Genomic DNA, 26699 nt, shown 5'->3' with positions numbered 1-26699 from the left:
GCAAGGACAGGCTCGTCCAACGGTTCCTGCTTCTGCGCCCTCAAAGGCCAGAGATAAGCTGCTTCACCCTGATTGGGCCTCCGTCTGCCTGGCTGCCGAAACGGGCTTGGTATTACGTACAGCTTTCCCGACTGCCCGTCTCGTTTTACCTAACGCTGAGGTGGTCCTGCTTTTGGGCTGATTGTGACTGTTATCTTCTGATAATACACTCAGTAAAAAGCAGATCATCTACTCCAAAGACGAGATAAAAAAAAACGGAGAAGAGTGAGAAAGAAAGAAAAGCTGCATGATCTCATACCTAAATCCAATCCAACAACCCGGTTAAACTTGGCCGGCTGACTGATTTTCATCTGGAACCACCCGACTGGGCGACCCATTACCTAATCTCATCCCCAGCCAATCAAACTCAGCGATAACACTCCTCACGCACCAATGAGCACCATCCCGACTCATGAATCGGGCCTAGTGCTAAACCGGCAACGGGGATCGGCCCTGCAGCATTGCGGCTTCTCCCCACATTGCGCAGCCCCGGTTCAATGCGCCATCACTGACTGGTTCGGGGACTTGGGCTGCTCTCCGTAACTCCGTTGATGACCTTTGCTCGGTTTCTTGCTGGCTGGGAGGGCGTTTTTCATTACCAATTTTTGTGCCGCTTAGGGAGTTTCCGGGTTCTTTTTGGATGGATCTCTGGGGAAATAAGACGATGTCCACTGGTCCGGAGTATAGAGCTCCGTTTCGGGAATGGTGTCGCGTTTCTTGGCGAGTCATGCGATTGTATAAACTGTTGTGCAAACAAGCATAACTCACTTGATACATAGTACAGAAGTAGAGAAGATGAAGATGGGGAAGTCATTACTGATCTCCGAAAGGCACCTCAGGCAACTGAAGATGGGCAAGCGATAGCTGCTATCATGCCATGCCATGCCATGCGGCCAGGATTACCGAATCATCGGTCTATCAGTATCCTGCAGGATTTCCTGCCTGACATGTCTTGGCCCAAGCTGATATTGTTAAATTCTCCGTGGCGGTGAAAACAGTATTTTTATGCTCCCTATGCTTATTCTCCCGCCCTTGCCACTGTTTCTTGGGATGGAAAGAAACGGTGAATGGGTAATAGTATAGCCGGTTGAAGTTCAGGGTCAAGTGAGAAGGTTACGGGGCGTACCGATCAACTGGAGACTTCCAGAGAAGCTTCGATAGCTTTTTTAGCCCGATCATGTGAAAAAGCAAGTATAGTATGCTGAGCAACGGTTGATATCAAATATCGAGCGATCGACTGCTATTGCGAAAGCATCGATCAATCCAAAATCACGTCTATCTTTACAGCGCATAATCTGTGTTCTTACGAGAGTTTAATCTAGGCGCGCTGGAGTTGCGATCAAGGATGCTTACCAGACAGATCACGATCCCAGCCAAGTAGATAGACTATCTGGTTGGGTATCACTCTATCTGAATGGCGGCAAGGTATCTATATCACTCAGTGATCTCCGAAGTCGAAGCGGATTATACAGCTTGTCAGCAAACGCGATAAGTATCTGTCTTGATATGATATCAGGTGCATAAACCTTACTCCCAACTCCGTGCTACTATAGGCAAATGACAATCGAACACAGAGCCGAGCAAACAACCGCCCGACTCTGACAAAGAAAAGGAGAGAAAGAATCTAGAGCATGCCAAACCAACTACTCTGTGAAATTCCTCAACTTTGTCAACTCGTCCAACAGCTCCTGCAATTCTCCATCGGAAATCTTATTTTGCAAACTGGGAATAAGCGATTTCGCTTCTTCGGCGTTGTCGCAGCATAGACTCCCTATTGTAGAAAGCGTTAGCGCCACCTCTCCAGTAGACTCCCCCTTCTCTTCTCTTCCCCGATTCCAGGCCAAAGAGTGAAAGAGAAAACTAACCAAGCTGACTCCTCTCAAACATCTCAAGTTCCGTATGAGAATTCAACAAGCGCTCAACGGCCTTGATGTTCTCCTCATCCTTAAACCGGGCAAAAATCCCCAAGTAATCCAGCGTCTTGACCAAATTCTCCGGCTCCTCGTACTTCTTGCCTCCGCGCCGCTTATTCTCAAGCACCTTGTCGATGACGAGGCGCGCCTCGGAGAGAGACAGCGTATGTGTGTTTTGGTCGGCGCCGAGCTTGAGTGTTGAAGCTGCTTCGAGCTCGCCTTGGGGGAGGGCGCGTTGGCGGTGGGTTGCCGGGGGGAGGGTGATGTTGCTCATTTTGCGGTGGTTGGTTGGTGGGTGGGGGTGGGTTGAGAGCGTGGTTTGGCGATGTGATGGATTGTAAAGGGTGGTTTGGGCTGAGGTTTGTGGTGTGCTGTTCTTTGCTTCTTTGAATGACTGCGACTGCGGAGGCGGAAAAGCTCTCCAGGGACAAAGATGCTAGTGGTGGGATGATGATTCTACGGCAGATGGGGGCGGTCAGAGTCCCACCGCCTATTTAGATGTAAGGCATCCGGCAACGAACTGAACTGACTGAGCGTCATCACGAGGACAATTCTAATGAGATGAGAGAATGCTTTTGCTAAATTCTACAAGTAGGTATCCAACGCCATGCTATGCAAGCCCATTTCAACATCCCAAAATGCGATATTCTCACTTCTGCCTGAACGCAACCTCGCGAGGGAGTCGGAAACTAGCGCAGAAATACCTCTTTTTAGGGCTAACCAGCCTCGCGTCGTGGATGCTCAACTCCAGCGCTGTGTTTCCAGAGCCCCCGACGCGGTCTTCTGTGGTGATCGTATATTCGAGTTTCTCGGATATCCGCTTGCAAATATCGATTTCGTCGTCAATTGGGTTCTTGGAGTTGCCCGAGAAGCAGTAGACGTGGACCATTGGGAGAGGCTTTTCGGTATACGGGGCGAACAGCTCCTCATGACCTGCATAGACGCCTATAAACGCGTCCAGGAAGCTGATTGCCGAGTCGGGGAGGTTCAGCACGTAGTGGTCGAAGACAACGGGACGGTCGTAAAGTTCCGGTTCGTAACGTTCCTTTATCCGCGCCCCCCATTTGTCCTTCCTATTTTTATAACCCTTCCAGACGGTAATCTTCTTTGGGCCCTCTTCTATCAGGGTCTTTGCGGACCACGGAATGAATTCCCTTCCGTCTTGATTAAACGGGATCACGAATTCATCCACTTTGTTCCTCTTCACAGCATCCTGCATCGCCTCGTAGCCGTGCGGATTTAGGTCATTGGCCCAAACGAAGATCTTCTTCTTGCCGGCGGGAACGGCGAATGGCCCAACGCCGGCCATGACATCGCAAACCATGTCGCCCTGTTTGAACATCTTCACGAGTCTGCGGTGTTCTGGCTCCAGCCGAGTGTTCCAATATACGCGGGAGAAGTCGAAACGGAACTCGCAGTCTTGCTCATGCTGGATGACGTTCATGTCGTGATCGCCGGCTATAACTTCATAGGGGAATGTCCGGAATTCACTTTTTGAGCCCACATCCTCGGTCTTGCGGATCACGGTACGGACATTCGGGTTCTTGTCGAGGATGATCTGCGCGATGAGGTGTCGGTACGGAAGGAACGGTTCTCGGAGATTCAAATGGGCTGTCCGGTCAGATCTAAATCATAATCAAAGCATGAGAGAAGTGCTGTTGCTTGACTTACCGACATGTCCCACGTGCGCGAACCCCGCCGGTATCTCCTCAAGCGAGTCCTCCGGTAGAATCGCCTCGATAATGTCGGCTATTCAGTCAGTATCACCGCCAATAGTGGGGTTGCAGCCCAAACGCACCGTAATTCCAAGAGTTGTAATCCAGCGTCAGCTCATAAGGCTGAAGACTAACAACCCCACGATTCACCAGCTCGCTGACTGTCGGCGACCACGTCGCATTATCTACACCTCGTCAACCGCGCCGCCCAGGATAAACGAATCCAAGCATCATACCGTCATGTTTAATTCCTTCCCTGAGCAGCAGGCTCCTCCGCACGACATCGTCAACCTTGACCTCATACATTCTCTTGAGCCGCGGGATCTCGAGCGTGTCACGGCTCTTGTCCAATCGCTTGCGCACTGTCGAGATGTCTGTGTTTTTATAAATTGCCGCCGCGGTAACGGGGACTGTTCGCTTGAAAAAGGACCTGTCGAGGACCCGCATGGCGCGGTTCACCGGTGGTCGAAACATCTCGGAGAGCTCGCTGCCGGGCGCGACGTCGGTCGTGGAGGTCATGAAGGTTTATTCTTTGCTGGCAAGGTATATGAGTAAGGCAAGGCGTCTCTCCTCGGAGTCGGCGCAATGACTCGGTGTCGTTCTTGGAGTCGGCTTTGCAGAGGAGTGACTCCGCGCCGGACTGCCATTTTTTTGCCCATCACTCCGCACGTGATCGGCCGCTATCTACAAAATCTATGGGGTTCTCGATTCCGCATTTGCACCACCAGTATTCTCATTTCTTATCAATTTGTATCTGGCGAGGAGCCTGTCTGCAGCTACCTATGCTGTTGGGATAGCAGCAAAAAATTGGACTAGAAAAATCAACGCTAACTTACCAGGGTATCAAATCAAACCACATCAGCCGCTACCTAGACCCCCTAACTGTTCGATCCAACTCCCTCTGCGCCTCCAGCATTGCAATCTTCTCATTCAGCCTCGCAATTTCCTCGTCCTTCTTCCGCAAGGCATCCCGCGAGATATCCCGTCCCCGAATGATCCCCTTCATCTTCATCTCGTGCCGATTAAACAGCTCTCTCAACTCCACCCCAACGGCAAGCGGAACATCTACCCCATGACTCTCTAATATCCGCGAAACCTGCCCGGCCAATTCCGACGACGATGCAAGCGGCGACTCCGCAACAGCACTCTTATATCGCGCCGGAGTGGGCGTGAGGAACGGCGGGTTCCCGTTTCCTGTTCCGCCGACTCCTATCCTTCGCGCAGGGCCACCCGGTGTCATCGGCGCATTCCTCGCGCTCTCCTCTGCATCATCGACCGACCGCTTCCTTTTCCCTGGATTCGTAATCTTCTCCGTGCACGGTGCCTTGCGCGCTGGCAGCCCAAACTCCGGTTGTCGCAGGGGCTGGCTATTCTCGAGTACCTTCTCCATCTCGTCCTCCATGCTATCGTCCCATTCGAATTCGTCCGTGACTTCGGCCATCATACGAGCTCGGGCGCTTGCTTTTGCGTTTGCGTTCGCGGGGGTCTGGCGCAATCTATCCTGCTGGTTGGTCTGCGGCGTCAAAAGCCCCGTACCTGTGTGGGAATTTTGCTGCGCGGAGGCGGTCTTTGACGAGGGTGTTTGTGGTGTGTTCGTGTTCGATGGGGATGTGGATGAGCCGTTGGCTTCGGTGCGGGAGTTTGATATGAGGGCGAGCTTTTCGCGAGCTTCGGCGTCACTGGCCCAGAGGAAGAACTTGCAGCGGCTTTGGTGGTCTTTTTGGCAGGTGTAGACTGGTTGATCATTGTACTTTGTCAGCTGTGTTTACCAGGTAGGTGAGATAGTAAGAGATCAAGTGCGATGCGCCAGGTCATCGACCCAACGACGCTCTTTCCAGATTCAGATGATACAATAAGAACAAGCGACAGGAGACAACAAGACGTGGAAAGGGAGCATACACCACCGCCCATGGTTAACACCGTGGTTCTTCGTCTGCAGTCTCAGCGCAGGCGGTCGCTCGGGACAGTTGCATCGCCATATGCCGTCTAGTAAGAGACCCCGCGTTGGTACGGCGGTGCGCGGGGATCTTGGGGTCCCTGGACCGCCGCCGCCTCCGCGACGTTGGTAAGGCGATATCATCATGGTTCTGTGATGAAAGAGTAGAAGACATGGTACATCCTTGTTGAATACAAGGGAAAATGAGATGAGGTTCCGGTAAAGTGGCAGTGGATGACGTGGTCGCTATGGTAACTAACACTATCGGTGTTGGGACGGTGTGGGCGGACGGGTGATCCACGCCTGGTCCCGAGATCTGGGCTACTTTTTGTACCTTATTCGTGGGCAGAGAGACTGGACTGCGGTTCGGGGAGATGAAATTATGAGAGTGTGTCACTTAAATTGAGGGGAAATGAACTTCTTGCTGGAGTATTTGTGATGGAGAATTGCTGTGGTGCTCGACCGCCATTACTGTGCGTATAGTACGGAGTATATGTCGACCGGCATTCAAGCTATCTTTATTTGACTAGGTATCATAAGGTTAGGGCTTACTACCTAGGTCTTCATGAATTGGTAATATATCCAGCCCAACGCTGTTATATATTTTCGACCTTGCGTAGATTCGACGCTGGTCCTGTTGGGTCTTTATGGGTAGATGATGTTGGAAGAGAAGAGCATTCATTCTCTGTTCGCATGAGACTGTACCAGGTATTCTATGACTGTCTTTATAGCTCACGGGACAGTATTCAAATAAATTCATCCACGAGCTCACGAGATAGTCTTCGTGATCCGGACAAGAATAAAACCACCTGAATCCGAACCGTCGCACTTATAGAAACGGATAACACGGTAGCCCTCCTGTAGGCGGGTGAGTCGGATGCAGGCCCATGACGCCAATGAGTCGAGTCCGATCTCGTTGTCTTTGACTTTGAATCTACAATCACCCAATGATTAGCAAATGCTTTCTTACGGGATAGTCACTGCAGAGACAAACCTAACAAACGTCAACTCCTCGACGACGCCAGTCAAAGTCGGGAACTGAATCGTCTGCCCTCCAAAGTCTGGATTGACTCCCTCCGCGCTCTTAATTTCCCGCTTGTAGCTAGTTTTCTCCGAGTCCGTGCTGTCGTCGCCCTTCGGGTTGGGCGCGTCATCGGGCGTCTCCACATGCAGGTAACAAGAGACGTATGGCTTGAACCCCTTCTCGTTTGTGTCGCCTGGCGGGAGCGCAAGGTCCTGGCCAGCCAAGAATTCGATGGAGAGGTCAACCGTCCGCCGAGTGATAGGGGCGTTCTCGGGCTCCGTGCTTCGGTAGCCTTGGGGCTTGAGAATCCAGCCTTCCTCGCCAGCGAACATTCCCTGGTTGAGCATCATGCCCTTGTCGGAGTTTTGCCAGTTAAGAGCTACGATCTGTGCGCCGCGGCGCCAGAAGAAGGTGGGGTCTAGATTAGAAGAGTTGACGCGGAGACCGTACGGATAGACACGCATGAAGTATTTGCGGTTGTGTTCGAATAGAGCGTTGCCGTACTTCTCGTCTGCTTGGCGAGCTGCGCGCTCGGAGAGGGAGAAGACATGGCCTGGTACTTTGGCCTCTGTTCAGAGTTAGTAGGTGGCAAAAAGTCTGACCTGGCCTTGAACATACCGGGTTGAGAAAATTGTCTGAAGCTGAAGCCCTTGGTAAAGACCGCATGTCTACTCAAAGAACGCAGGATCTTTGCCGGCCGTTGAGGGGCCTGTGAAGCAGACTGGGTCGAATCGGTTTGTGCTAACTGCTCCAGATCATCCGTTCGATCCTCTTCATCTTCCTGCCCTTCATCTGTCGGAGGAACCCATTTAACCTTGACGAGGATCTTCCGCTTCAGATCTTTCAGCGGCGGCACGGTCTCCATGGCCTCCATTTCCGGAGTGATCTCGATAAGCAACCCCTTGAACGCATCCTCCATGATTTCGACCATGGTCTCCTGCTGTTCGAGTGATGCATGCACCTCTAAGCTCACAATGACAGGCAAGTCACTGACCACAAAGGCGCTATCGCGGATCGCATAACACACCTCCCGGAACGTTGTCCCCTTCGTAAGCGTGTGACCATGGAGCACTTTGGGCTCCAGCTTGATCGGGCCAACACTCGCAGGTCCAGGAGCATTGCCCTCGCCCTTATCCGCAGGTGGCTTGCCAGACGGAGACTTCTTTCGGCGCAGGATGCTGCCTATCCTAGACTTGACCGTCTTCTTCCGCTTCGGCTTGTCTGTATTCTTCTCGTCTCCTGAGCTTGAGCTGCTATCACTCGTGCCATCCTCACTTTCAGAGTCCGGCTCCCCATCCCAGACATCAATCTCGACGCATCTGCAGCCAGCCAAAAGAGCCTACTTCGCATTAGCCTACTCTTCTTCTAGGATCAGGGTAGTGGATGATAGGAAGAACACACATCGGAATAAGCAGTCGCAGCCGCATCACTGTACAGCTGGTTCCCAGTCAAGTACGTGTTATGGCTCGACGATATAAAGTAGTCCGTAATTGGCGCAGAAGCGTCTGGCTGGCTGGCGGGACGCAGTGCAGAAGCTAAAGGACTGGCCATGTAGGCGTGGAACGCCGCCAAGGAGCTGAGTGGATCGGCACTACCAGCGTCATGGGCATCGCGCTGGATATCCTTGATGAAATTGGAGCTCACCGACTCGGTCAATGATTTGTATATCTGGTCGAGACGGGTTTGGAATGAGAGCGAAAATGCGGTGATGGGCTTCGTTGCGGCGGACTGAGACGAGGGGTCTATGGCGATTTGGCCGGTGCGCTCAGTGAGCTTGTCGACGGTGGTCATCGTGATCGGTGAAGTACACTACAGTAGCCGGAATGGGTATAGTATCCCACGGCGAAGAATGGTATCGATAAGTCGTAACGGTTGAGTGCGAGACTTGGCTGCGGGGTGCTTCTGAGAGCTCGGGAAGTCCCAATTGTTGCTGAGCAGTAAACCAGGAGTAAATTGTCACAGCAGAGAGTGATGCGAGAGGAAGATGGAAGAAAGTCAAGAAGAAAAGAGGACAACAACAGCTCCAGGGCTGAAGTCCTGATGAGACAGCTTGCTCCACTCATGGCGCGTGCGTGGCTCGGCATGAGGCCGCCCAAGGCCAGATCATCCTATGAGGGGCAGCTGGATGGGGAAGGAATCGCTCTGGGTAGCATCTCGCGCTTCAAGTATAGATCCTCAGTCATTGTTTCCATTGAATGAGAGTGAATGTGTATCTGGCGGTGAAGGTCGTTGGAAGGTTGGCGTTTCCTGTGGGCGATAATCGTGAAGCTATTCAGATCTACACCGGGTTTCGGAGTGCTAGATCTGCTGAATGCGAATTCAATAGCAATACAGCAAGCTATTCTAGAAAGCCGCAGATCCGGAACCGATTGCCAGAGAAAGACATGGGATCCTAGTAAGCGTATCGCGATCGAAGGCCGATCAATAAGCAAGTCTCCGCCCATCGCAGTCCGAGTCCGCGTGACTAGCGGGAAGTCTCCGAGCACGTGTTTATATATATCTAGAGAGCTACCTGACAACACAAGCCAGGCAAGCTTCTTCCATCCATTAATAAATACTCACCATGGCAAACAATACTCCAGTTCACTTTTTCGACCTGTTGTCGGAGCTTCCTGGTAACTATTCTTCTACGCCTCATTCAACCTATACTAACCATTAAACAGGCAAATCATGGTCCCCAAGCACATTCAAAACTCGCTTGGCCATGAACTACAAGGGTATCCCCTACACCCAAAGCTTCATCTCCTACCCGGACATCGCCCCCCTCCTCACTAGCTTATCAGTCCCACCTCACCCAGAAGGAGGAGCCCATACCGCATACACTCTCCCGGCAATCATCCACCCCTCCGTGACATCAACACCAACGGGAGCTCTAATGGACTCGCTCTCTATCGCGCGACACCTGGACGAACAATTCCCCGAGCGCCCTCTGTTTCCGTCCGGAGACGCTAGCTACGCCCTTGCCGTCGCAGCGGACAGGATTATGCATGATGTTGCCGTCGTGGGGTACGGGCTCTTGTTTACGGCGATCACAGACCATCTCGACCCGCGCGGGAGGGAGTACTTTATCCGGACGCGGGCGGAAATGTTTGGAAAGCCGGTTGCTGAAATGCGGCCGACGGATGAGGAGAGGGTGAAGTTGATTGAGAAAATGAAGGAGGAGATGAAGCCTGTTGTGGATATACTTAAGGGCAGGGATGGGAAGAAAGGGCCTTTCCTAGAGGGTCAGACGCTTGGGTATGCGGATCTCGTAGTACAGAGTTACTTGACTTGGTTTAAGATTGTGGAGAAGGGGATTTGGCGGGAGTTGATTGAGTTGGGGGATGGTAAGGTCAAGGCTTTTTGGGATGCTTGTTATCCTTGGGTTGAAGGACATGGGGAGGATAAGGACTGGGAAGTTCCTCGGTCTCATTAACTTGGCACAAGATGAATGTTGGGAGCCAATCCTTGGATGCAAAAAGTTTATTTAGCCGCTTGACTGAGAAACGAAGAAATGAAGTGCAAATGTCATAGAATACATGGTAAAGTAACTCCCAGCGGTCAGTGATAATGTACACCCCAATTTATCAGAACACTTATATGGAGAAGTGCCCGAATTAAATGCACCTGCGCAGAAATAACAGTTAGAGACCGCTCAAGAAGTTGGCCTCCCTGATGGCCTTCCTCCGTGCCTCTCTAGCACTCTTTGTAATGTCTGACCGCTTCTCCAGACTCTCCGTAGCCTCGGCTAGTAGATCCGCTGGGACCTCTCCATTGCGGTTGTATGAAGCAGGTGTGATATCTGTGGCCTGGTGGTGGATGGGAATCTGGACGGGTAATGTTGCGGCACGAGCGGCCATCTTCTTGTCGTAACGTTTGCGCTGCTTCTTGTTGAGAGCTGAACAAACTAGAGTCAGTACCACCGGAATAAAACCGGTCCAAGGAAAGAAAACATACTGTTGGGGTCCACGCCGCCCTTCTTAGCTTCCTTGTTCGAGCCGCCATCGAGCAACGACCACAGCCACTCAGGGTACTCCGAATCCTCCTTGGCAAAAACATCTGGCTTGTTCTTGAAGTAGTTGAGTCCTTCCAGCTTGGTGCCGGGAACACAGGAGCTCGGGGGTCGCTCCACCGGTTTAGTAGTCTTTGCCGTCGGGTCCACATCGACGTGGACAGTGTCCGGGGTGCTCAAGGGTTGCGAAACGCCAGGAGTAGCTGATGAGATGGCGGAGGGAATGGTATTACCGTCGCCAATGGTCTGCCGAGGAGCAGCAGGAGGAGGCGTAGCTGATACCGAGGGCTTTCCATCGTTGTAGTTGCGGAATTGAATTCGTTGACTGACGGCCAACGGGGATGTGAGAGTTTGTTGTTGGAGTCGGGTCAGGATGCTGGACCGGCAGCGTTGGCAGATTGTCTTCATGGTGAATGTAGATTGTGACAGAGGATATGTAAGAAAACAGCGGAGTCGCCCCGAGCGGTTGAGAGAGAGAGCTGAACGATCGTGAGAGGCACGAAGTCGAGATCGCGACTCAGAATCCTAAGAAACTGCGGATGAAATTGATGCCAAGCCGGAGGTCCATTACACGTGACAGCTCTGGTAAAGTCACATGACTCATCTTGTTGTCCTTGCCTATTTAGGAACCGTTTTCGTCGTCATCCTCCATCGCAAGTCTTTAACACCCACATCATCCTCTGTTCACGCCCAGCTATATCCCAGTTTGGATCTGCTGATCTTGTTGATAAGAATGAGTTGCTTTTGACAATACTTCCCGCGGAAGGAGTATCTGACAACTGACAAAGTGCATACGCAAGCATGGCCATGACAAGCATCAATAAGCTCCACAGAGAGAAATCTCGGCCGCATTGCTCCTGCAGCCTCCTTCTTATCTTGCATGAGGGAATTGCTCCTAGGATCTATCGACGGGGCACGCTCCATTCGCTAGCCCGAGGGATTCGGCGCTCCAGCCGAGCAGCTTAATCGAGGAGCTTAATCGAACAGCAAATGCCTGTCCGCACGTTGGTCCCTGGCCTTGTCCTCTGTGGCGTCATACTGGGACTTCTGGCATACCTTTTTCGATGGTATAACCGCGCAGCATCGCATGCATACCTCGGCAGTCTTTGCGAGTTACCTTTCCCGCATCATGCCCTGGCAGATCCACGCGTCTAGGCCCGGACGACAGTCAACACTGCGAGGGTACAGTACATTTTCTGATGTGACTACAAGACAGATCGCACCGAACGATGGACAAGACTGGGATCGAGCGTTGGACAACATCCATCAAACGGAACCCTTGAAGCACGCCTCGACCTCGAGGTTCCTGTACTTGCGACTGGGTGTCAGATCTGCCTTGATGATTGGCTTGACGAATCTGATTGTTTCTTTGAGGCAAACTTTTGATTCAGACTAACAGGCTATAGCGATATACAAAGGAAGGTTCCCCGTCATTAGCTATTATGAGAAATGCAAGCACAACTGTGAACAGTACCCATCCTCACAGCGTCACCTGCCTAGGGTATACAAGAATGATGCTTGACGAAGACGCTAGAAATAGAGAAACATTTCTATCATGCAAAAGGGGCCAAAAGTTCCGCGAGGATGCCTCATTACTAAAAACGCAAGAAAAAGAAAACCCACCCAAAAACGCCTGACATTATATAAACCCATTGACTCATTTTAGCAGCTCGAGAAGGAAGAACTGCTAACTTCCAGAAACTTACACAGATTCCCGCATGCATCCTTCAGAGTCTTTTCAGTCTTCCAACGAAGCTCCTGTTGCGACCTGGTAGCAACGGCAACACATGAACCAACATCACCCGGGCGGCGAGGCGCTGCCTTGACTGGGATTCGCTTGGAAGACACACTTTCCATGGCGTCGACAACCTCCATGACCGAGTGCCCTCGTCCGGTTCCCAAGTTGAAGGCGCGAAAGTTCTCGCTCAGCTTTCTCTCGCTAGCAACGTCAAGGGCTGCGATGTGCCCACGTGCCAAATCGGTGACGTGGATGAAGTCGCGGACGGCAGTGCCATCCTCCGTTTCCCAATCAGTGCCGAACATTGATAGTTCCTTGTATTCCCCTGTCATGACTTTCACCACGACAGGCAGGAGATTGGTGGGAGTCTGCTTGGGATCTTCACCGAGCAATCCGGACTCATCACAGCCGATTGGGTTGAAGTACCGCAACGCCACGATCGTCCACTCCGGATCAGAAGCTGCAAGATCCGCCAATATCGCCTCGCACATCCACTTTGTGCGTCCATAGGGGTTTGTGATCCCGGTGCAGCCAGCTTTGATGGTTTGGCCGATCCCGTCGGCACCATGGAAAACTTCGTCCTTGTGGGCGCAGAGCTCTTCCTTGAGCGGAAGGCCAGAAGTGGCTAGCGTACCATAGACGGTTGCTGATGAAGAGAAGATAAAGGTCTTGATGCCGTACTCCCCCAAAGTCGTGGCGAAGTCGACAAGGCCGCTCACGTTGTTTGCATAATACTTGAGCGGGTTCCTGATGCTCTCTTCAACCGCTTTGTAGGCGGCGAAGTGGATGACTCCGGAAATCTTGGACTTGGGAGAGCCCCACCTGGACTCGACTTGATACTGGTCGAGAAGCTCCTTCAGAGCGGCAGTATCCCGGTAGTCGTGGGCGTCGAGATGCAGGGCCGGCATCTCAGTCCCTTGGTTGTCATGATGCTTTTGCGCCAATTGCTTGATGCGGTCGAAGACGCTTTGGAACGAGTTGCTGAGGTTGTCGATCACGATGACGTTGTAGCTGGCCTTGAGCAGTTCCAGTGTTGTGTGACTCCCGATGAAGCCAAGGCCACCAGTGACCAGGATGTATTGTCGAAGAGGGAATTTACGCAGCAAATCGTCCAGGTTCCCGTCAAACAAGACGGAAGACTGCGTCGCAGGAGTGTCCACGCATATCGGAGAGCAGGGCTCCGCAGGGGAACCTGCGTCCGACTGTCGAGGACTATCCATTCTCGACTCTGAAAGCATGGGTACAGAGATATTGGAACAAGATCAAAACGAGATGTGGTACAAGCAGATGCAACGACGGAAACCGAAGAGAACGAGGGGATTTATCCAGTCAAACTTCGACGAAAGTGAGTGACTTCGAGATTGACCAGCCGGAAGAAGGAGCTCCAGAAATTTTTATACTTCGTCAAAGCGAGCGCTGCACAGTCTCTGGGCTCTTCTCGATGTAACCGCGACGGTTTCGAGTCAAGGCAGGCGAAGGTATCGTGAGTCGTGACTCGCCTATTTTACAACAGCACATAACCCTGGAAAGCGAAAAGCGAGCGAATGCAGGCAGGGTCAGATGTGGACAGAGAGAGAATGGAAAGCGAGAGAGAAAAAAAGAAAACAAGTGATCGAGAATAAATTAAGAGCCGTCAGCTCGATTTCCTGCAATGGGACGCAACGGAGCGCTCAGAGTCAGAGGGTAGGGCGCGCTGAGTTCGCCCCCGGTTGGCTAGTATCGGACGACGACTTCTAGCCTTCTAGGCGCCTCCACAGGATCGCAGTACTTTAAGTCAGGGAGAACCTGAGAAGGCAATGCATTCGCTTCGGCGACGGCTGCAATTACTAACTAAAGACGCGCTGCATGGTTTAGAGCCCGATCCACTCTATTTTGGGCGTGCGCAGTTGAAAAAAGAAGGGGAAGCCGAAGAAGGGAAGGGGAGGGGGTGTGCCGTCTGGGTGTCTGCTGTCTGGGGGTCTGGTTCCCCCCAAGATCACCTCATTAACTTGGTTTAAACGATCAGGCTAAACTACTAACTAGACTCTTACTTATCCCTGGCCCGTCATTGTCGCCATGGCCAGCAAAGCCACTTTTTGTTTCTCACTGGCGCAACTCCCCTTTGTCGCATTATTCTGATGCGCTACTCGTTTAGCATAACAGCTCGCAATCCACATCCACCGCAATGGGCCTTGGGAAACACGTGAGAGAGCGACAGTGCCTCCGCAGTCGGCGCTCTCGCCTGGTTGCGGCCGCACTTGTCTTTGTTGCTATTCTCGCCGCCGTTCTTCCTCCCGCAATTATAGTCAGTCTGCGCAACAAGAATAATAATAATAACATGGGCCCCAAAGCAAAGGTCTTTGTGCCTCTCTATGTGTACCCTTCCCCCGGTGCCTGGGATCCACTGGTGAATGTGTAAGTTTTTCTTTTGCCTAATTCGATCTTATTTGATTCTATCCTATTATTCCATTTCTCGACTTCGGAGTCGCCCAACCCCTGTCGGTCAAACAGGATTACTCGGTACCATGCGAACGCCATAAGCCGCCTGCAGAGCGCACCACTCACCAGCGTGGGACAGAAGGCGTCTCTGATTTACCAAATTGCCATCGAGAGCTGCAGCTAAACGCCGCCGTAGGATCTCAGCCCACCCCGATGTCAACTACACGGTCGTCGTGAACCCTGGCAGCGGCCCGGGTCCGAACCCTCTGCCCGACGGCAACTACACCCAGGAGATTCCCAGGTTAACCGCCCACGACAACGTCCGTGTGCTGGGCTATGTCGCCACTACCTACGCCAACCGCAACATCTCCTCGGTGCGCAGCGACATCGAGACCTATGCAGCTTGGCCTTCCGTCAGCAGTAACCCCAGACTCGCCGTTCGGGGAATATTCTTCGATGAGACGCCTCAACAGTACAGTGCGCGCACTCACGCGTACCTTGAAGAGCTCACCTCGATCGTGAGAAATGCCCCTGGCTTGGGGCCCGACAATTTCGTAAGTGTGACGCTGTTGTGTGATCTCTACCACGCGGAGATCTCAGATCCCCATCGGAGGATATCTCCAACGATTCTATTTTTTCCCTTTCCTTTCCTTGGCAGGCCTGCGGATGTCTCAACCTGTGACTTGTTCTAGCCTGCTGGCCTGCTAGCCTTCCAGCCCTGCAAGTCAACTGCCAGATTGCCATCTGGAATTCGATCGATCCTTTTCTGCCATCTCGTCGGCACTTGACCAACCCCTGGCCACGATGCCTCGGTGTGCCCGTCAAACATCTAGATCTCCCATCGACATCGAATGCAGCGCAATATGCTAATTTTTTCCCAAATCCATCCAGGTCTTTCACAACCCCGGCGTCGTTCCAGACTCCCGCTACCTGTCGACCGCTGACTCGACTGTAGTCTTCGAGGCAACATACGACACCTTCCAGGAGCGCAACGGGGCCCGCCTGTTTGAGGAAATCCCCAACAGCGACCGCAGCCAGCTCTGCGCCGTGATCCACTCTCTGCCAGACAGCGTGGAAGGCGGCGAACTGCGTGGATTCGTCAAGGAGGTGCGCCGCGTTGCGGACGAAGTTTTCATTACCCATCTCAGCACCGATTACTATGCTAGCTTTGGCGACAAGTGGAGTGATTTTGTGAGTCTTATGGCTCAGTGAGTTGATTGCCTCGTTTTGAGGTTTGTATAGAGGTTGGATGAGTTAGTATACACAAGTTTTTGAATTTTGTGTCTCTCTGCCTTGTTTTTGGTTTCTTTTACTGGTTGAGGCGGTTGCCCAATCCTCGCTTGGTAGCCAGTAGCCTTGACTCTAGCCCCGACTGTTGACCCGACTGTTAAACTTGGAAGCCTTTATCCCCCGTCTTTGTCAAACCTTCCTTCTTTCTTTGTCATTCCCTAATTTAATCATCTTGAAGTCTTTGTCAGACACCGTGATACTTTCGGTGATGCGATCCGAGTCTTCGCCTTTTGAAGCGGGCAATACTCAGCGTACGGTGTAATTTTCATTACGCCCGTTAGACAAACGCTGCCACACTCATACTCACACTCTCTCACTCTTTGTCGCCGAAAGGAAGGATTACAACTTTCGATTCCGATTGTACGACTACTCTTTGCAAGAATGAATAAAAGAATTGTTAATCAATAATTTGGTCCAAGCCATTGGGCGCTGAGACCGAGTGTAACGGTTAACTAGAGAACTAGACAAGGCAAGACGAGACACCCTGGGGCCGGCCGGTCGTAGGCAGAATGAGAACCGGATTTTGTTAGCTGGTTGGTGTTGGTGCTGGTGCTGGTGTTGGGGTTGGGGTTGGCGCTGGCGCTGGCTGGCAGAATCAGAAACAGAGACTCCTCAATCTCGGGGTGCGGGATCTAGATTCTAGATCCCAGGCTAGACCAGCACTGGTACAATCTGTCTGCAGAACTAGCGGAATTCTAGCCGGGACCCAAACCAATCGGCGGGGGTTCTAAAACATGCACAATGAACGGCGAATAGATGGCGTGCTCCACTTGCGCACTCTATCTTAGTTTAGGGCAAACTGCCTATAGCCGGGCTCGGAGAGGACCAGCGACTCTGAGACTAGCGCCCCGGTGCAGAAGCGTCAGTGACTGGTCAATATTGACTGACCATTTTACCAGCATCCTTGCATGCTGGACTTGAAATCTCTGCAGTGCAGGCCGTAGCGAAATCGATCCAGGTCCGTAGCTACACGGCGCGAATGTCCGGTCCCGATTTGGAAGGTTGGATTACACCCCGGTTCCGGTCTCGATGCCAGGAAGTTGAGGATAAGACAGACATGAAGTGGTCTTGAGTCATGATGACGGGGAGGATGTGTCATGACAAGTGTTCTACCTTGTCCATAACCCGGGTAAAAGGGAGTGAGATGCGATGAGATGAGATCATTATGGCATGTTGTTGGTGGTTGAGGACTGGGGTACTTCGGGTAGATATACTTAGAACTTATGCTGTACAGTACATACTTTGCAAGGAGAGCTTCGGAGCCGGACATTTGGTCGCTGGGCTCTGTAGTGCTCTGTACAACTGCTGTGCATTCATTGTTCATCCGGAGTTTTTTTTTTTTTTTTTTTTCTCCTATGCACAGCATACTCGCTAAGTAGTACTCTACAAAGTAGATAACACGGTACAGAACACATTGTCGTACATCCCGATAATTCTCTTCCGAAACTGTCCTACATACCCTACCTGACGGCAAGCCCTAGCTCTATCGCCTCAAACAGCGGCGCCGTCCGTAAGAAGTACAAATACAGTATCTACCAGAATCCGGAAGGGTGGCGAGCTAGTCTCGCACTTCACCACCGATAGGAGGTAATTCAACAGAACTAACTACAGTCCGGACGGCTCCGTAAAGCTAGAACAACGACGCGCAAACGCTGGCCGTTCCAGCGCCAAAGCTCTTGACCCAGAGAGGCATCAGTGCGACTTGGCGCTGGGCGCCAGCCACTTACACCAAGAAGCAGAGACAAGATGGGACAAGATGTTGAGAGGGCCCGCCACAGGTCTTGACTTGACCGAACTGGGCCGAGCATTTCCGGCACAAGCGAGAGAATCTGAATCAGATAGAGAATAGGGGATAGGGAATAGGATAGGATAGGTTCTATCGGTGCAGACTGCAGAGCATACAAGAGTGGGTGGGTAGAGAGACGAGAGATTGGACAATCAACGAACTGCTGAAAAGCAAATATACATGTTCTTCAACTCCAGAAAAATGATAGGCATGCTGAGCCTCGATGGAGTGCTCTCCCGCTGTCTGGAAGCACTGAGCGCGACCGCAGCCTTCCATGAGATGATTTCAAAGCAAGCAAGCAAACAGACAAGCGCCAACGCACGAGACGCCAAGAGGCCAAGAGGCACAACGGCGAATCGCGATCGGAGGAGGTGCGACTTGTGCGAGAGATTGAGTGGGATATCAAATTAGACTGGTCGATTTTGCTCGATTTTTCCTGGGTTTTTCCTTCGGTGGTGACAGATGGATCGTGATGGAACCCTAATTATGATTTGTGGGTTGGTTCCTGATTCGATTTTCAACTCCCAAGGATCGAATTGTTTTCCCTCCGGACCGGAACTTGGGTTGTTGATTGAGTTTTCGATTGAGTTTGAGTGATCCTTCATATTATCATTCCCCAGATTATATCCTTCTGATTTCGGGTTGTGTTGACTATGGTTTGAGTTGAACACTTCAACTGTTGAGCAGTCTAGATCCCGCGGATGGAGACTGAATCTGGAGACCTCGCCACGGCCACTAAGATGCGGTGCCTTCACCCTGAACCGTGCGAGATCGGATCGCCGTCTCAGTTTTCCCTCTAAACTAGCCCCCTGTTTTAGTTGCCAGCTAGCCTCTCCAGAACGCTCTTCCCGTCCGTCCGGCGCCTGGAAGAAATGAATGGCGCTAACAATAGGTTTGTTCGTTCCCTACTAGGACCTTGGCGGAATCAAAGATTGAAGACAAATGGTGACACTCAGTGACCCAAGCAGTAAGCACGACGATAATCCGAAGAAGTTGAGACATCGCTGGTCCCCGTTATTGATGTCTCGGTGACTCGGTTGTGACATGATTCAGGTACGCTTGAATCGGAAGCAGAATTGATGCGTTGAGACTTGGGAGTGAGATTCTTTGTGATACGTCGAGTTGGGCTGAGTGGATTTGCAAATTACCGTGGCGGGTGTTTTGTGGTACCTATTTTACTTACAGATGATCGAGCATGGACTGGTACGGTATCGGTACCGACACTGGTACCTCCTGCGTATTGGACTCACACAGGACAGTGCACCCTCTTCATACTACAGCTGAATAAGTAGAAAGTACTAGCACTCCAGGGCTAAAAAGTACTTCCGTACAGAGTACAAACCCTCAGACTCTCAACAATAACAACCCAACCAGCCCAACGCTCGGCCTCACCGAGTCATGCTGCTCATGCTCATGCCCATGCCCCACCAGGTGCTTGCCACGCCTGGCTGGCATGCAATGTCCACCACAAATGGTACATGAAGCCGTCCTTGCTTGCTTCTGATGAACGTGCGCGCGGGGAGTCTAGGCACAGCGCAACGGCGATTCTCAGCGATATGTGACGGAAGGCGAGAGTGTGCGAGAATCCCGCAAGTGAATAGTAGCGATGCGTTGTACTTGCGGGGTTGGATGGATGACCTAGGGTATGTATGTAGACTACTACTAGCTGTCTATGCGAGGTGATAAGTAGGAGATACTCGGGGCTCTTGGAGCGATTCGTGCGCGCTGAGCCGCGACCTCGACCTTGAAGGATTAGCATTGGGTAGGGTGTTTGTGGGAGCAAGGTGTGCCCCGGGGCCGGGGTCGGTTGGGGTGGAAGTTGCGAGGATGAATCTCATGCTGGACGAGATAGTGAGGGGATGGTCAGCGTGGGGATATGGAGATCGTCTTGTTAGTAGACTGTGGGTGAATTTGCAGAGGAATACGAGTGAATTAATCCATGTTAATGTCCATGTCATGCAGTGCTAGATACTAAACAAAGTACAGCGAATTGGGTATGGGAATCAAAGTATAGCAGAGGGGGAGATGTATGTAGATAGAAGCAAACAGACCAACTCCAAACATGCCGTGCCTGAGACCGTCCCTAAACTCTCAAAGAGAGAGAAAAGAGAGAGGTCTAACAATCCTGATACCAATTATCCAAATCCATATTCTTAATCAACGTCGAAAACTCATCCGACCCCTCAAACGAACACGCATCACTCTTCCTCGCCCCCGTAACCTCAACCTCATTATTCGTCTCATCCCCCTTCGGATACTCGATATGGAAGACGGGCTTGCCCCTCCGCACAAACGCCGCATAAGTATCGCACTCGTTGTACTGCGCACACTGCTCGTTGACACTCCACTGCATATTGCCAATAACGCGGGAGATGACGGCCCCGGCATTCTTAAGCCCAATTGACAGTCCGCGACTGTGAGCCTCGCGCGCAAGCCAGTTCATGTAATTGACCGTATCGTCCTCCGTCAGACCAAGGCCATTCTCATTATCATACCCATCGACATTATCGGGGTCAACACCATCGCATCCCTTCTCCTCAGCAAGATCAAGACGAGCAGTCATGATATCCCTAATCGCCTTAGAGCGGATATTCACCCAGCTCTCACCATCCCATTCATCAAGGTTATCGCCGATATCGCTCTGCGGGAAATCGTCCGCGTCGTCGCGCCAGTCCTCGTATGTGCCAGCCGAGAAATAACAGATGACTTTCCGCCCGTCGCTCTGCAATTGCTCAATCATGTCCTTGTCGTTGTCGAAGAGGTCGATATCGTAGACGTCGACGTCGACGCTGGTGTCGTTGAGCGCGTAGCGCAGCACAATCTGCCATGATGTGCCGACCTCCGGCTGCCAGATGTTGGTGTCGTTGCCGCTCTGGTCGTTGTCGTTGTCGTCGCCGGTGTTCAGACCGATACCGAGACCCACACCTAGGCCGACGCCGAGGGCGATGAGGAAAAGGATTATCGAGGTGATGAGGAGGGCTTTCTTTTTTGCTGTCCAGGATTTCCAGCCGGTGCTGGGGGGTTGGGGTTTGAGGGATTCCATTGCGGCCGTTGAGGGTTGGAGAGTTTGGACTTCTGTAGGTGGTTGGCGATGCGATGTGATGCGTTAAGAAGCGACGGAAGAGTCGCTTGCTTCGAGGCGCTTTTGTTGGTAGTGAGCGAGCGCGCTCGAAGAAATTGAGGCAAAAGTAGCCAGAAAGGAGACGCTGAAGCCACGCTAGTCCGTGTAACCTATCGGCGTGAAAAGGTTCTATTTCTGGCGCGAATCGAGTCGAGCGTGGAGGGTGTTCCTGAAGCCGCAGGTTCCGAGTAGAGGTCTGTTGAGCCTGAGGCTATCCGTATCTACTATAGTAGCAGTGAACCCAGCTCACTCACTTCCTCCACTAGCGATCCAAGGCAAAAGGTTGGAAGAACGGCAAGAGTGAAGACTCAAACGTTGGAGGTCTCAGTCTCAGTCTCAGCCAAAGCCAGGGTCTGATTGACTCTCCGTGAGCGTGCCGCAATCGAGGCTGAGGGAGCCACGGGCACCAGATTGATTCACTGGAGCCTAAGTAGCGCTAGACTATTGCACCTTAGCGCCTGGGGCTGAAGGCCAGGGTTTGTTCTGCACAGGGCTCCAATTCATGAGGTGTCGTGCAGAGGAGTATGTAGTGCAGAAAGGGAGAGAAGAGGGGTGAATGGAAGTGTCTCTCTCTGTCTTGGACGGAGTGAGACGCCAAGCAGTCCAGTCCAGTAGTTACTGGAGTGTCTGAGTCTGATGATCAGCATAAATTCAACATTAGCAACTTTCCTTCGGCGCAGAAGGGACTGGATGTTCCAGAACACGGCCAGACTGAGGCCGGAGGGGTTCGCTGGGCTTTGTTGAGAGCTAGCTGTGTTTGTCTAGTGGCCCCGGCTTAGGGCTGGATCGGCGGTTTATCGGAGGTTATGCAAAATACAGTTGTTACTCCTGTCCTGTACCATAACAGCATCAATACTTACATGTTACATGAAGTCAGCCCAAGCAATGAACAAGACAAAATAAGCACAGCCAAAGTAGGGCTTTTCTGCCCTCCCGCCCGCCTCTCCGAGTCGCCACCAGTCAAGACAAGACAACTCACCCCACGCCAAACTCAATCCCCAGACAACAATCCACAACAGCCCAGGCCCAGAGAAACAAAGCAAGAAAGGGAAAAGAAAACAGGACACACTCAGCGCACAGACCACCCAAGAACCTGCCCTGACAGACTAACCAGCACTCCCCTTCTGGGCGCTTCATCGAGGTCTTGGCCTGCGTGAGGTTGAGACCTGGCCTTGGCTTTCTCTGGGCTGGGCCTGTCCCGGCCTGGAGGCTCGCTTGTTGGAAATTTTGGCATGGTATGATGCTACCGGTATACGAGGTGAGAGAGACATCGTCTGCCAACTCTTGGAAATTGGAATTGGGGTTTGAACCGAGTCTGTGCCGTGCAACCAAACAGGCCATTTATTGCCAGCGCAGAATGTCGACTGTTGGGGTCTAGCATGCTTGCTTTTTCTTTCCCGCACTCTAACTTGCTTGACTGTGTCTTTTGCCTCCTCCTCTTGCCATTTGCCTCTGCTGTGTTGTCCAGGTTTTACACGGTGCTGCCAATCAATTCTCTTTACGATATTGCTTCTCTTTCTCATCCTGTCCTCAGCCCTGTTCTGGTTTCGATATCCCAGTCATATTACCTTGATCCCTACCGGTAGTTCCGCGTAGTCCACTTACCCTAGACATCCAACTAGAAGTCTCAGTTCCCGATTCCTCGGGAGCTGGCAATTGCAACAAAAGCCGGAATTGCAATATGCACAGGGACGGCACTTTGCTTTGTGAACCATTTGGTGAAACTGGGTAGTGTCAAGACGGAGCACAATCGAAATGAAGTCCTCAAAGCCACCAGCCAATTTGCTGAAGAATTGGACAACGCAGCCGCCAGCCGGTGGGAAGGTACATAGGTAAGTCTTATCTCCGCATCGCGGTGTTTTGTCCGTTGTCCTGGTCGGGGAAAGATGCCCTTGTCGGGCACGGAGTTGTCTATCGCTCAATAATGATATCAATCAATATCGACAGCTGGCTTTGCGTAGCCCGAGGCTACTGCATTGTTGATGTATGTGTAGATTGGAATGATTTTCATGTAGAGGTCTGAGCCTCACGCAGATACCACGGAAGTATGGAAGCGAGGGGCGAGAGCCTTGAGCAGACTCGAATCACATCGTAAGGCATAAGGCCGCCCGACGGGATTTCGACTCGAGTGTGCCTTTATTGCCGTTCTGGGGTTGTAGTGCGAGGTGCATCGCATTGCAAGGACGGCAGGGAGCTGAGAGAGAGGGGAGCTAAGGAAATGGACTTGGGCCTTTGGAGGCTGACACAAGAATTTGCGATCAGGGGCTCGATCTTTAATCAATATCAATATCGATATCAATCTAAATCCCAGCGGGATTATAAAGCCCACGCGAATCGGAGGTGCGGAAGCGGCCATGCCATGCCATGTTTTCTTCTCAAGCCGTTACTCAGTTAACGAGGCTCCCCTCTCGACCTAATGAGATCGCGCTAGGAGAGTCTGATGAGCACTTCATTTATCCGTCTCGGGCCATGATCTCTTCTGTGCTAGTTATTTAGGTAAAAAGTAATGGGCAGACGGGAAGAAGTTGAGGGGCAGTGAGACATTCATGTAGCCAAGACCCACGATGCAGGGATTAAACGGGTGATCCTAGCAGCATATAATATGATTGACGGAAGGGAGCTGTCGAAGCCCAGCGAAGGAAGGATGCAATGGAATGGAATGCAGGATGAAGTCAGATTGAGTCAGTAAGTTGCTGTGAGGTAACCATTACATTGCATTGCAATCATTCATTATTCTTTTCGCCCTTTTTTGCCTCTTTCCACTCCATCGCATCGCATCGCGCCAGTTCCGATCCATTACAACTAAGGTAAGTAAAGCTAGACTTGATAGAATATTAGGTACAGTAGTAGCACTCGGAATTAAGTTCTTGCTGCGTTGGCAGCTCACTGTCCAACCGCCTCCTTCCTTCTTTCCTTCCTTTCATTCTCGCTTGCTTGCTTTGCTCGCTTTAATGAAAGCGACATGCAATATGCAGAATGCATGCAACAATCCGCTTATCCACCAGTACACCTCTCAGCCGTCACCCCTTACAGGCTCAGGCTTACAGCGCAATAGGACTAGCCAGCGAGAACGACACCGGCGAGCCCGAGAGCTGCGCCCAGACAGTGACAGGGTCACTGCCGAGCTGCTCGGTCGTGAAGCCCTGGGTGTCGGAGGGCGCGGTGGGGAAGGTAACGGGGATGGCGGCACCGCAGGTGTTGCCGTCTGCGGTGACGGTCACGCCGGTGATGGCGTTGTTGTCGAGGATGTAGCTGAGCTGGTAGCCGCATTGGTCGCGGGTGTAGCGGTCAAGGAAGTTTGCGGACATCTAGTGGTAGTATTTGTTAGTTGGGTTGATGACGAGCTGGGGTAAGAGATGGGATGGGATATGTACCTGCTGGTGCGTAGTCGTAACAACAGGCCAGTCGACGAGACGGACAAACTCCTGGACGACGGTCTCAACCCACGCCTGGAAGATGGAGATTTGGGCGGACACGCCGTTGACGGTGATGGGGTCGATTCCGGTGTTGCGCAGGTTCGCTTGGTGGAACATGTAGCCGTCGCGGGAGAGCGCGAAGAAGTGGCGAAGGGTTTCGGTGCGCTCGACGGCAAGGAGGTCCTGGAAGTCGCCGGCACCAGCGGAGGTGTCGATCCACTCTTGCGTCGTGCAGGCGGGGGTGTCGCAGTTGTAGTAGATGCGGGTGGACCAGCGCGGGTTGACCTGGATGCCGTCGAAGCCGTCGGTGGCTACGTTCGTAAAGTAGGGCCACATGGCGTTCTGGCTGTTGAGCAGAGCGGGGCGAGTGTTGTCGCCGACGCAGTTGGTGATGCCGTTCTCGGACCAGGCGCGGAGGGCATCGCCGTTGTGGAGACCGGTGATGGCGGGCGGGATAATGCCGTTGGAGGTAAACCAGGTTGCGCCGGTGAAGCCGACCTGCTGGAGCCAGGCCTGGTTGAAGGAAATCTCCTTGGAGACGTCGTCGAAGGTGGCGTTGTTCTGCTCCAAGTGGGTGAAGGTGTGCGAGATGTGGGCGTACTCGTTGAGGTGCTCCTGGAACCAGATCAAGAGGGGGTCGGCGTTCAAGCAGGTGTTGGTCCAGACGAACTCGGTTGGGGAGGTAGGCCAGAGACTGGTACCAGTGCCCAGGGGCTTCTGGAACTCGAGCTCAGTATCGGGAGGAGAGTCGTATTCGATTGCGCCGCCGCTGCAGGTGTCTTCGCCAGCGGACTCAACACCAGCTTCGACGTTGCCGTTGCCGTTGTGGCCAATCTCGACAAAGTAAGTGCTGCCTGGGTTGAGCTTGGCGCGGATAGTTGGGAGCCACGAGGTAATGCCGTCCATGTCCTCGGTGCCGATGCGGTAGATCAGGCCAGCGGGCTGGTAGATGTCCGTCTGCAAGAACATGTCGTCGATCTGGGTGTTGAGGTTCACACGGCGGTATCCGGCGTGAAGACCGCGGGTGATCCAGGTAATCCATGCGTGCTGCAGGAAGTTGGAGGTGTCACTCCAGACAGTGTCGAAGCCAATGAAGAAGACGAGCTGCTGACGGCCATCAAAGTTGTTGATCACGGCAGCGGTCGTCTCGCCGGTGTCGCCGCCGCCAGCACCAAAGCTAGCGATGGCCTTGGTGGTGGCAGTATCACTGATGGACGCAGGGTAGTGCCATAGACCTTGGGTGCTCACGCCGGCACCAGAGCCGGTCTTCAAACCAGAAGTCGGGAAGTCCTCAGTGTCGGTAAAGTAGATCAACTGTTCAACGCCATCCGCACAGCAACCGCTGCCGACAGCCTCTGCCCCGAACTTCGGGCCGGGGAAGACATCGTACTGCACCATGCGCACGCCATACGCGAGCTGGTAGGCGTACAGTTGGTTCCATTGATCGTCAGTCAGAGCACTGCGCCAGGAGTCGCTGCCATAGTCGTAGCTGACTTCGCCAGCAACAACGATACCACCAAAGTTTCCGCCAGAGGAGGTGTTCAGAGTGGGAAGCTCAACGCCAGCCTGGGGAACAAGAAGTGTGGTGAAGGGGATACCGTAGCCATTGAGACCAGACGAGGCGACAGAGGCCTGAGTGTCGTCGCGAGCAATGACCAGGATGTTGGCAGCGAGCGTGCCAGTGGCAGCGGGCACAGGGGCTGTGCTTGTTGTGACCGACATGCTGCTACTAGTCGTCGGGATGACGGGGGTTGAAGTAGAAACAGAAGTAGAAGTAGAGGGGTCAGGAGCACTCGGAGTAGAAGTACTGGATGTAGCAGTACTCGAAGGATTTTCACCAGTAGAAGTGCCAGTAGGCTCGGTGGCAGTACTGGTGGGGTCGGTGGCAGTAGGCTCGTCAGGGGTACTGGAAGTAGCAGTACTGGTAATAGTAGTAGAACCAGACGGATCAGAATCTGAACTAGACGAAACAGACGTGGACGAATCCGTAGGCGAAGGCGCTGTTGTCAAAGTCGTGCCAGTAGTGACTGTTACAGTTGGCGTGGCACTGGGCTCGGTGGGCTCAGTAGTGGGCTCAGGATCAGTCGTGACTGTCGGATCGGTGGGACCACCCGAAGTCGAAGTACTAGTCAAAGTACTCGTCCAGGTACTGCTTGGAGGCGGCGTTCCAGTCTCAGTTGGTGGCCAGGGGGAGATCACAGTTGGACGTCCTGTAGGCCATACTCCCCGGGGCGTGTCGCAGGTTAAAAAGCCAAAGAAACAGCCGATCTGCAGGACCAGCGTTGGAGCATTCGCGACCATTGTTGTGAACT

At 52.6% G+C, this 26699-nt stretch overlaps 10 protein-coding genes across 10 annotated transcripts; 2 read left to right on the top strand and 8 right to left on the bottom strand.

The window, feature by feature from the left end:
- Positions 1–1682: 1682 nt before the first annotated feature.
- BDV17DRAFT_293112 (DNA-directed RNA polymerase II subunit RPB4) lies at positions 1683–2226 on the bottom strand (the record flags this gene model as incomplete). The annotated part of the gene is made up of 2 exons (XM_073762520.1): positions 1683–1810; positions 1905–2226. 2 exons carry the CDS (start codon positions 2224–2226, stop codon positions 1683–1685), a joined length of 450 nt encoding a protein of 149 aa, XP_073613834.1.
- Positions 2227–2498: 272 nt separating this feature from the next.
- trm5 (tRNA (guanine) methyltransferase) lies at positions 2499–4266 on the bottom strand. The gene is made up of 4 exons (XM_073758468.1): positions 3904–4266; positions 3751–3852; positions 3624–3701; positions 2499–3563 (listed from the first exon to the last, which is right to left on the bottom strand). The coding sequence occupies exons 1-4, from the start codon at positions 4184–4186 to the stop codon at positions 2602–2604; spliced, it is 1425 nt and encodes a 474-aa protein (XP_073613833.1). The 5' UTR covers positions 4187–4266; the 3' UTR covers positions 2499–2601.
- Positions 4267–4407: 141 nt separating this feature from the next.
- Positions 4408–6021, bottom strand: BDV17DRAFT_268536 (uncharacterized protein). The gene is made up of 2 exons (XM_073758467.1): positions 5567–6021; positions 4408–5401 (listed from the first exon to the last, which is right to left on the bottom strand). Exons 1-2 carry the CDS (start codon positions 5748–5750, stop codon positions 4533–4535), a joined length of 1053 nt encoding a protein of 350 aa, XP_073613832.1. The 5' UTR covers positions 5751–6021; the 3' UTR covers positions 4408–4532.
- A 31-nt stretch (positions 6022–6052) lies between these two features.
- BDV17DRAFT_299364 (putative phosphoinositide-specific phospholipase C) lies at positions 6053–8950 on the bottom strand. Its single transcript, XM_073763854.1, has 5 exons — positions 8029–8950; positions 7931–7966; positions 7246–7705; positions 6598–7195; positions 6053–6537 (listed from the first exon to the last, which is right to left on the bottom strand). The coding sequence occupies exons 1-5, from the start codon at positions 8416–8418 to the stop codon at positions 6372–6374; spliced, it is 1650 nt and encodes a 549-aa protein (XP_073613831.1). The 5' UTR covers positions 8419–8950; the 3' UTR covers positions 6053–6371.
- A 210-nt stretch (positions 8951–9160) lies between these two features.
- On the top strand, positions 9161–10065 carry BDV17DRAFT_268532 (glutathione S-transferase family protein). Its single transcript, XM_073758466.1, has 2 exons — positions 9161–9242; positions 9291–10065. The coding sequence occupies exons 1-2, from the start codon at positions 9191–9193 to the stop codon at positions 10040–10042; spliced, it is 804 nt and encodes a 267-aa protein (XP_073613830.1). The 5' UTR covers positions 9161–9190; the 3' UTR covers positions 10043–10065.
- Positions 10066–10146: 81 nt separating this feature from the next.
- On the bottom strand, positions 10147–11142 carry BDV17DRAFT_140995 (mitochondrial 54S ribosomal protein mL54). Its single transcript, XM_073754298.1, has 2 exons — positions 10564–11142; positions 10147–10504 (listed from the first exon to the last, which is right to left on the bottom strand). Exons 1-2 carry the CDS (start codon positions 11024–11026, stop codon positions 10251–10253), a joined length of 717 nt encoding a protein of 238 aa, XP_073613829.1. The 5' UTR covers positions 11027–11142; the 3' UTR covers positions 10147–10250.
- Positions 11143–12280: 1138 nt separating this feature from the next.
- BDV17DRAFT_282997 (NAD-dependent epimerase/dehydratase family protein) lies at positions 12281–13576 on the bottom strand (the record flags this gene model as incomplete). The annotated part of the gene is made up of 1 exon (XM_073760293.1): positions 12281–13576. The coding sequence occupies one exon, from the start codon at positions 13574–13576 to the stop codon at positions 12281–12283; it is 1296 nt and encodes a 431-aa protein (XP_073613828.1).
- Positions 13577–14274: 698 nt separating this feature from the next.
- On the top strand, positions 14275–16471 carry BDV17DRAFT_140985 (spherulation-specific family 4 protein). Its single transcript, XM_073754297.1, has 4 exons — positions 14275–14313; positions 14379–14750; positions 14971–15328; positions 15666–16471. Exons 2-4 carry the CDS (start codon positions 14521–14523, stop codon positions 15984–15986), a joined length of 909 nt encoding a protein of 302 aa, XP_073613827.1. The 5' UTR covers positions 14275–14313; positions 14379–14520; the 3' UTR covers positions 15987–16471.
- A 3317-nt stretch (positions 16472–19788) lies between these two features.
- On the bottom strand, positions 19789–21499 carry BDV17DRAFT_140408 (endo alpha-1,4 polygalactosaminidase). The gene has a single exon (XM_073754288.1). It carries the CDS (start codon positions 20891–20893, stop codon positions 19967–19969), a length of 927 nt encoding a protein of 308 aa, XP_073613826.1. The 5' UTR covers positions 20894–21499; the 3' UTR covers positions 19789–19966.
- A 2513-nt stretch (positions 21500–24012) lies between these two features.
- agd3 (putative extracellular serine-rich protein) lies at positions 24013–26688 on the bottom strand (the record flags this gene model as incomplete). The annotated part of the gene is made up of 3 exons (XM_073760292.1): positions 24013–24279; positions 24346–26387; positions 26595–26688. 3 exons carry the CDS (start codon positions 26686–26688, stop codon positions 24013–24015), a joined length of 2403 nt encoding a protein of 800 aa, XP_073613825.1.
- Positions 26689–26699: the final 11 nt, after the last annotated feature.

Source organism: Aspergillus undulatus (assembly GCF_047715775.1).
Source record: "Aspergillus undulatus strain CBS 261.88 unplaced genomic scaffold BDV17scaffold_38, whole genome shotgun sequence".
Lineage (NCBI taxonomy): Eukaryota > Fungi > Ascomycota > Eurotiomycetes > Eurotiales > Aspergillaceae > Aspergillus > Aspergillus undulatus.
The sequence above is the reverse complement of the archived record's forward strand: the minus strand, read 5'-3'. Positions and strand labels throughout refer to the sequence as shown.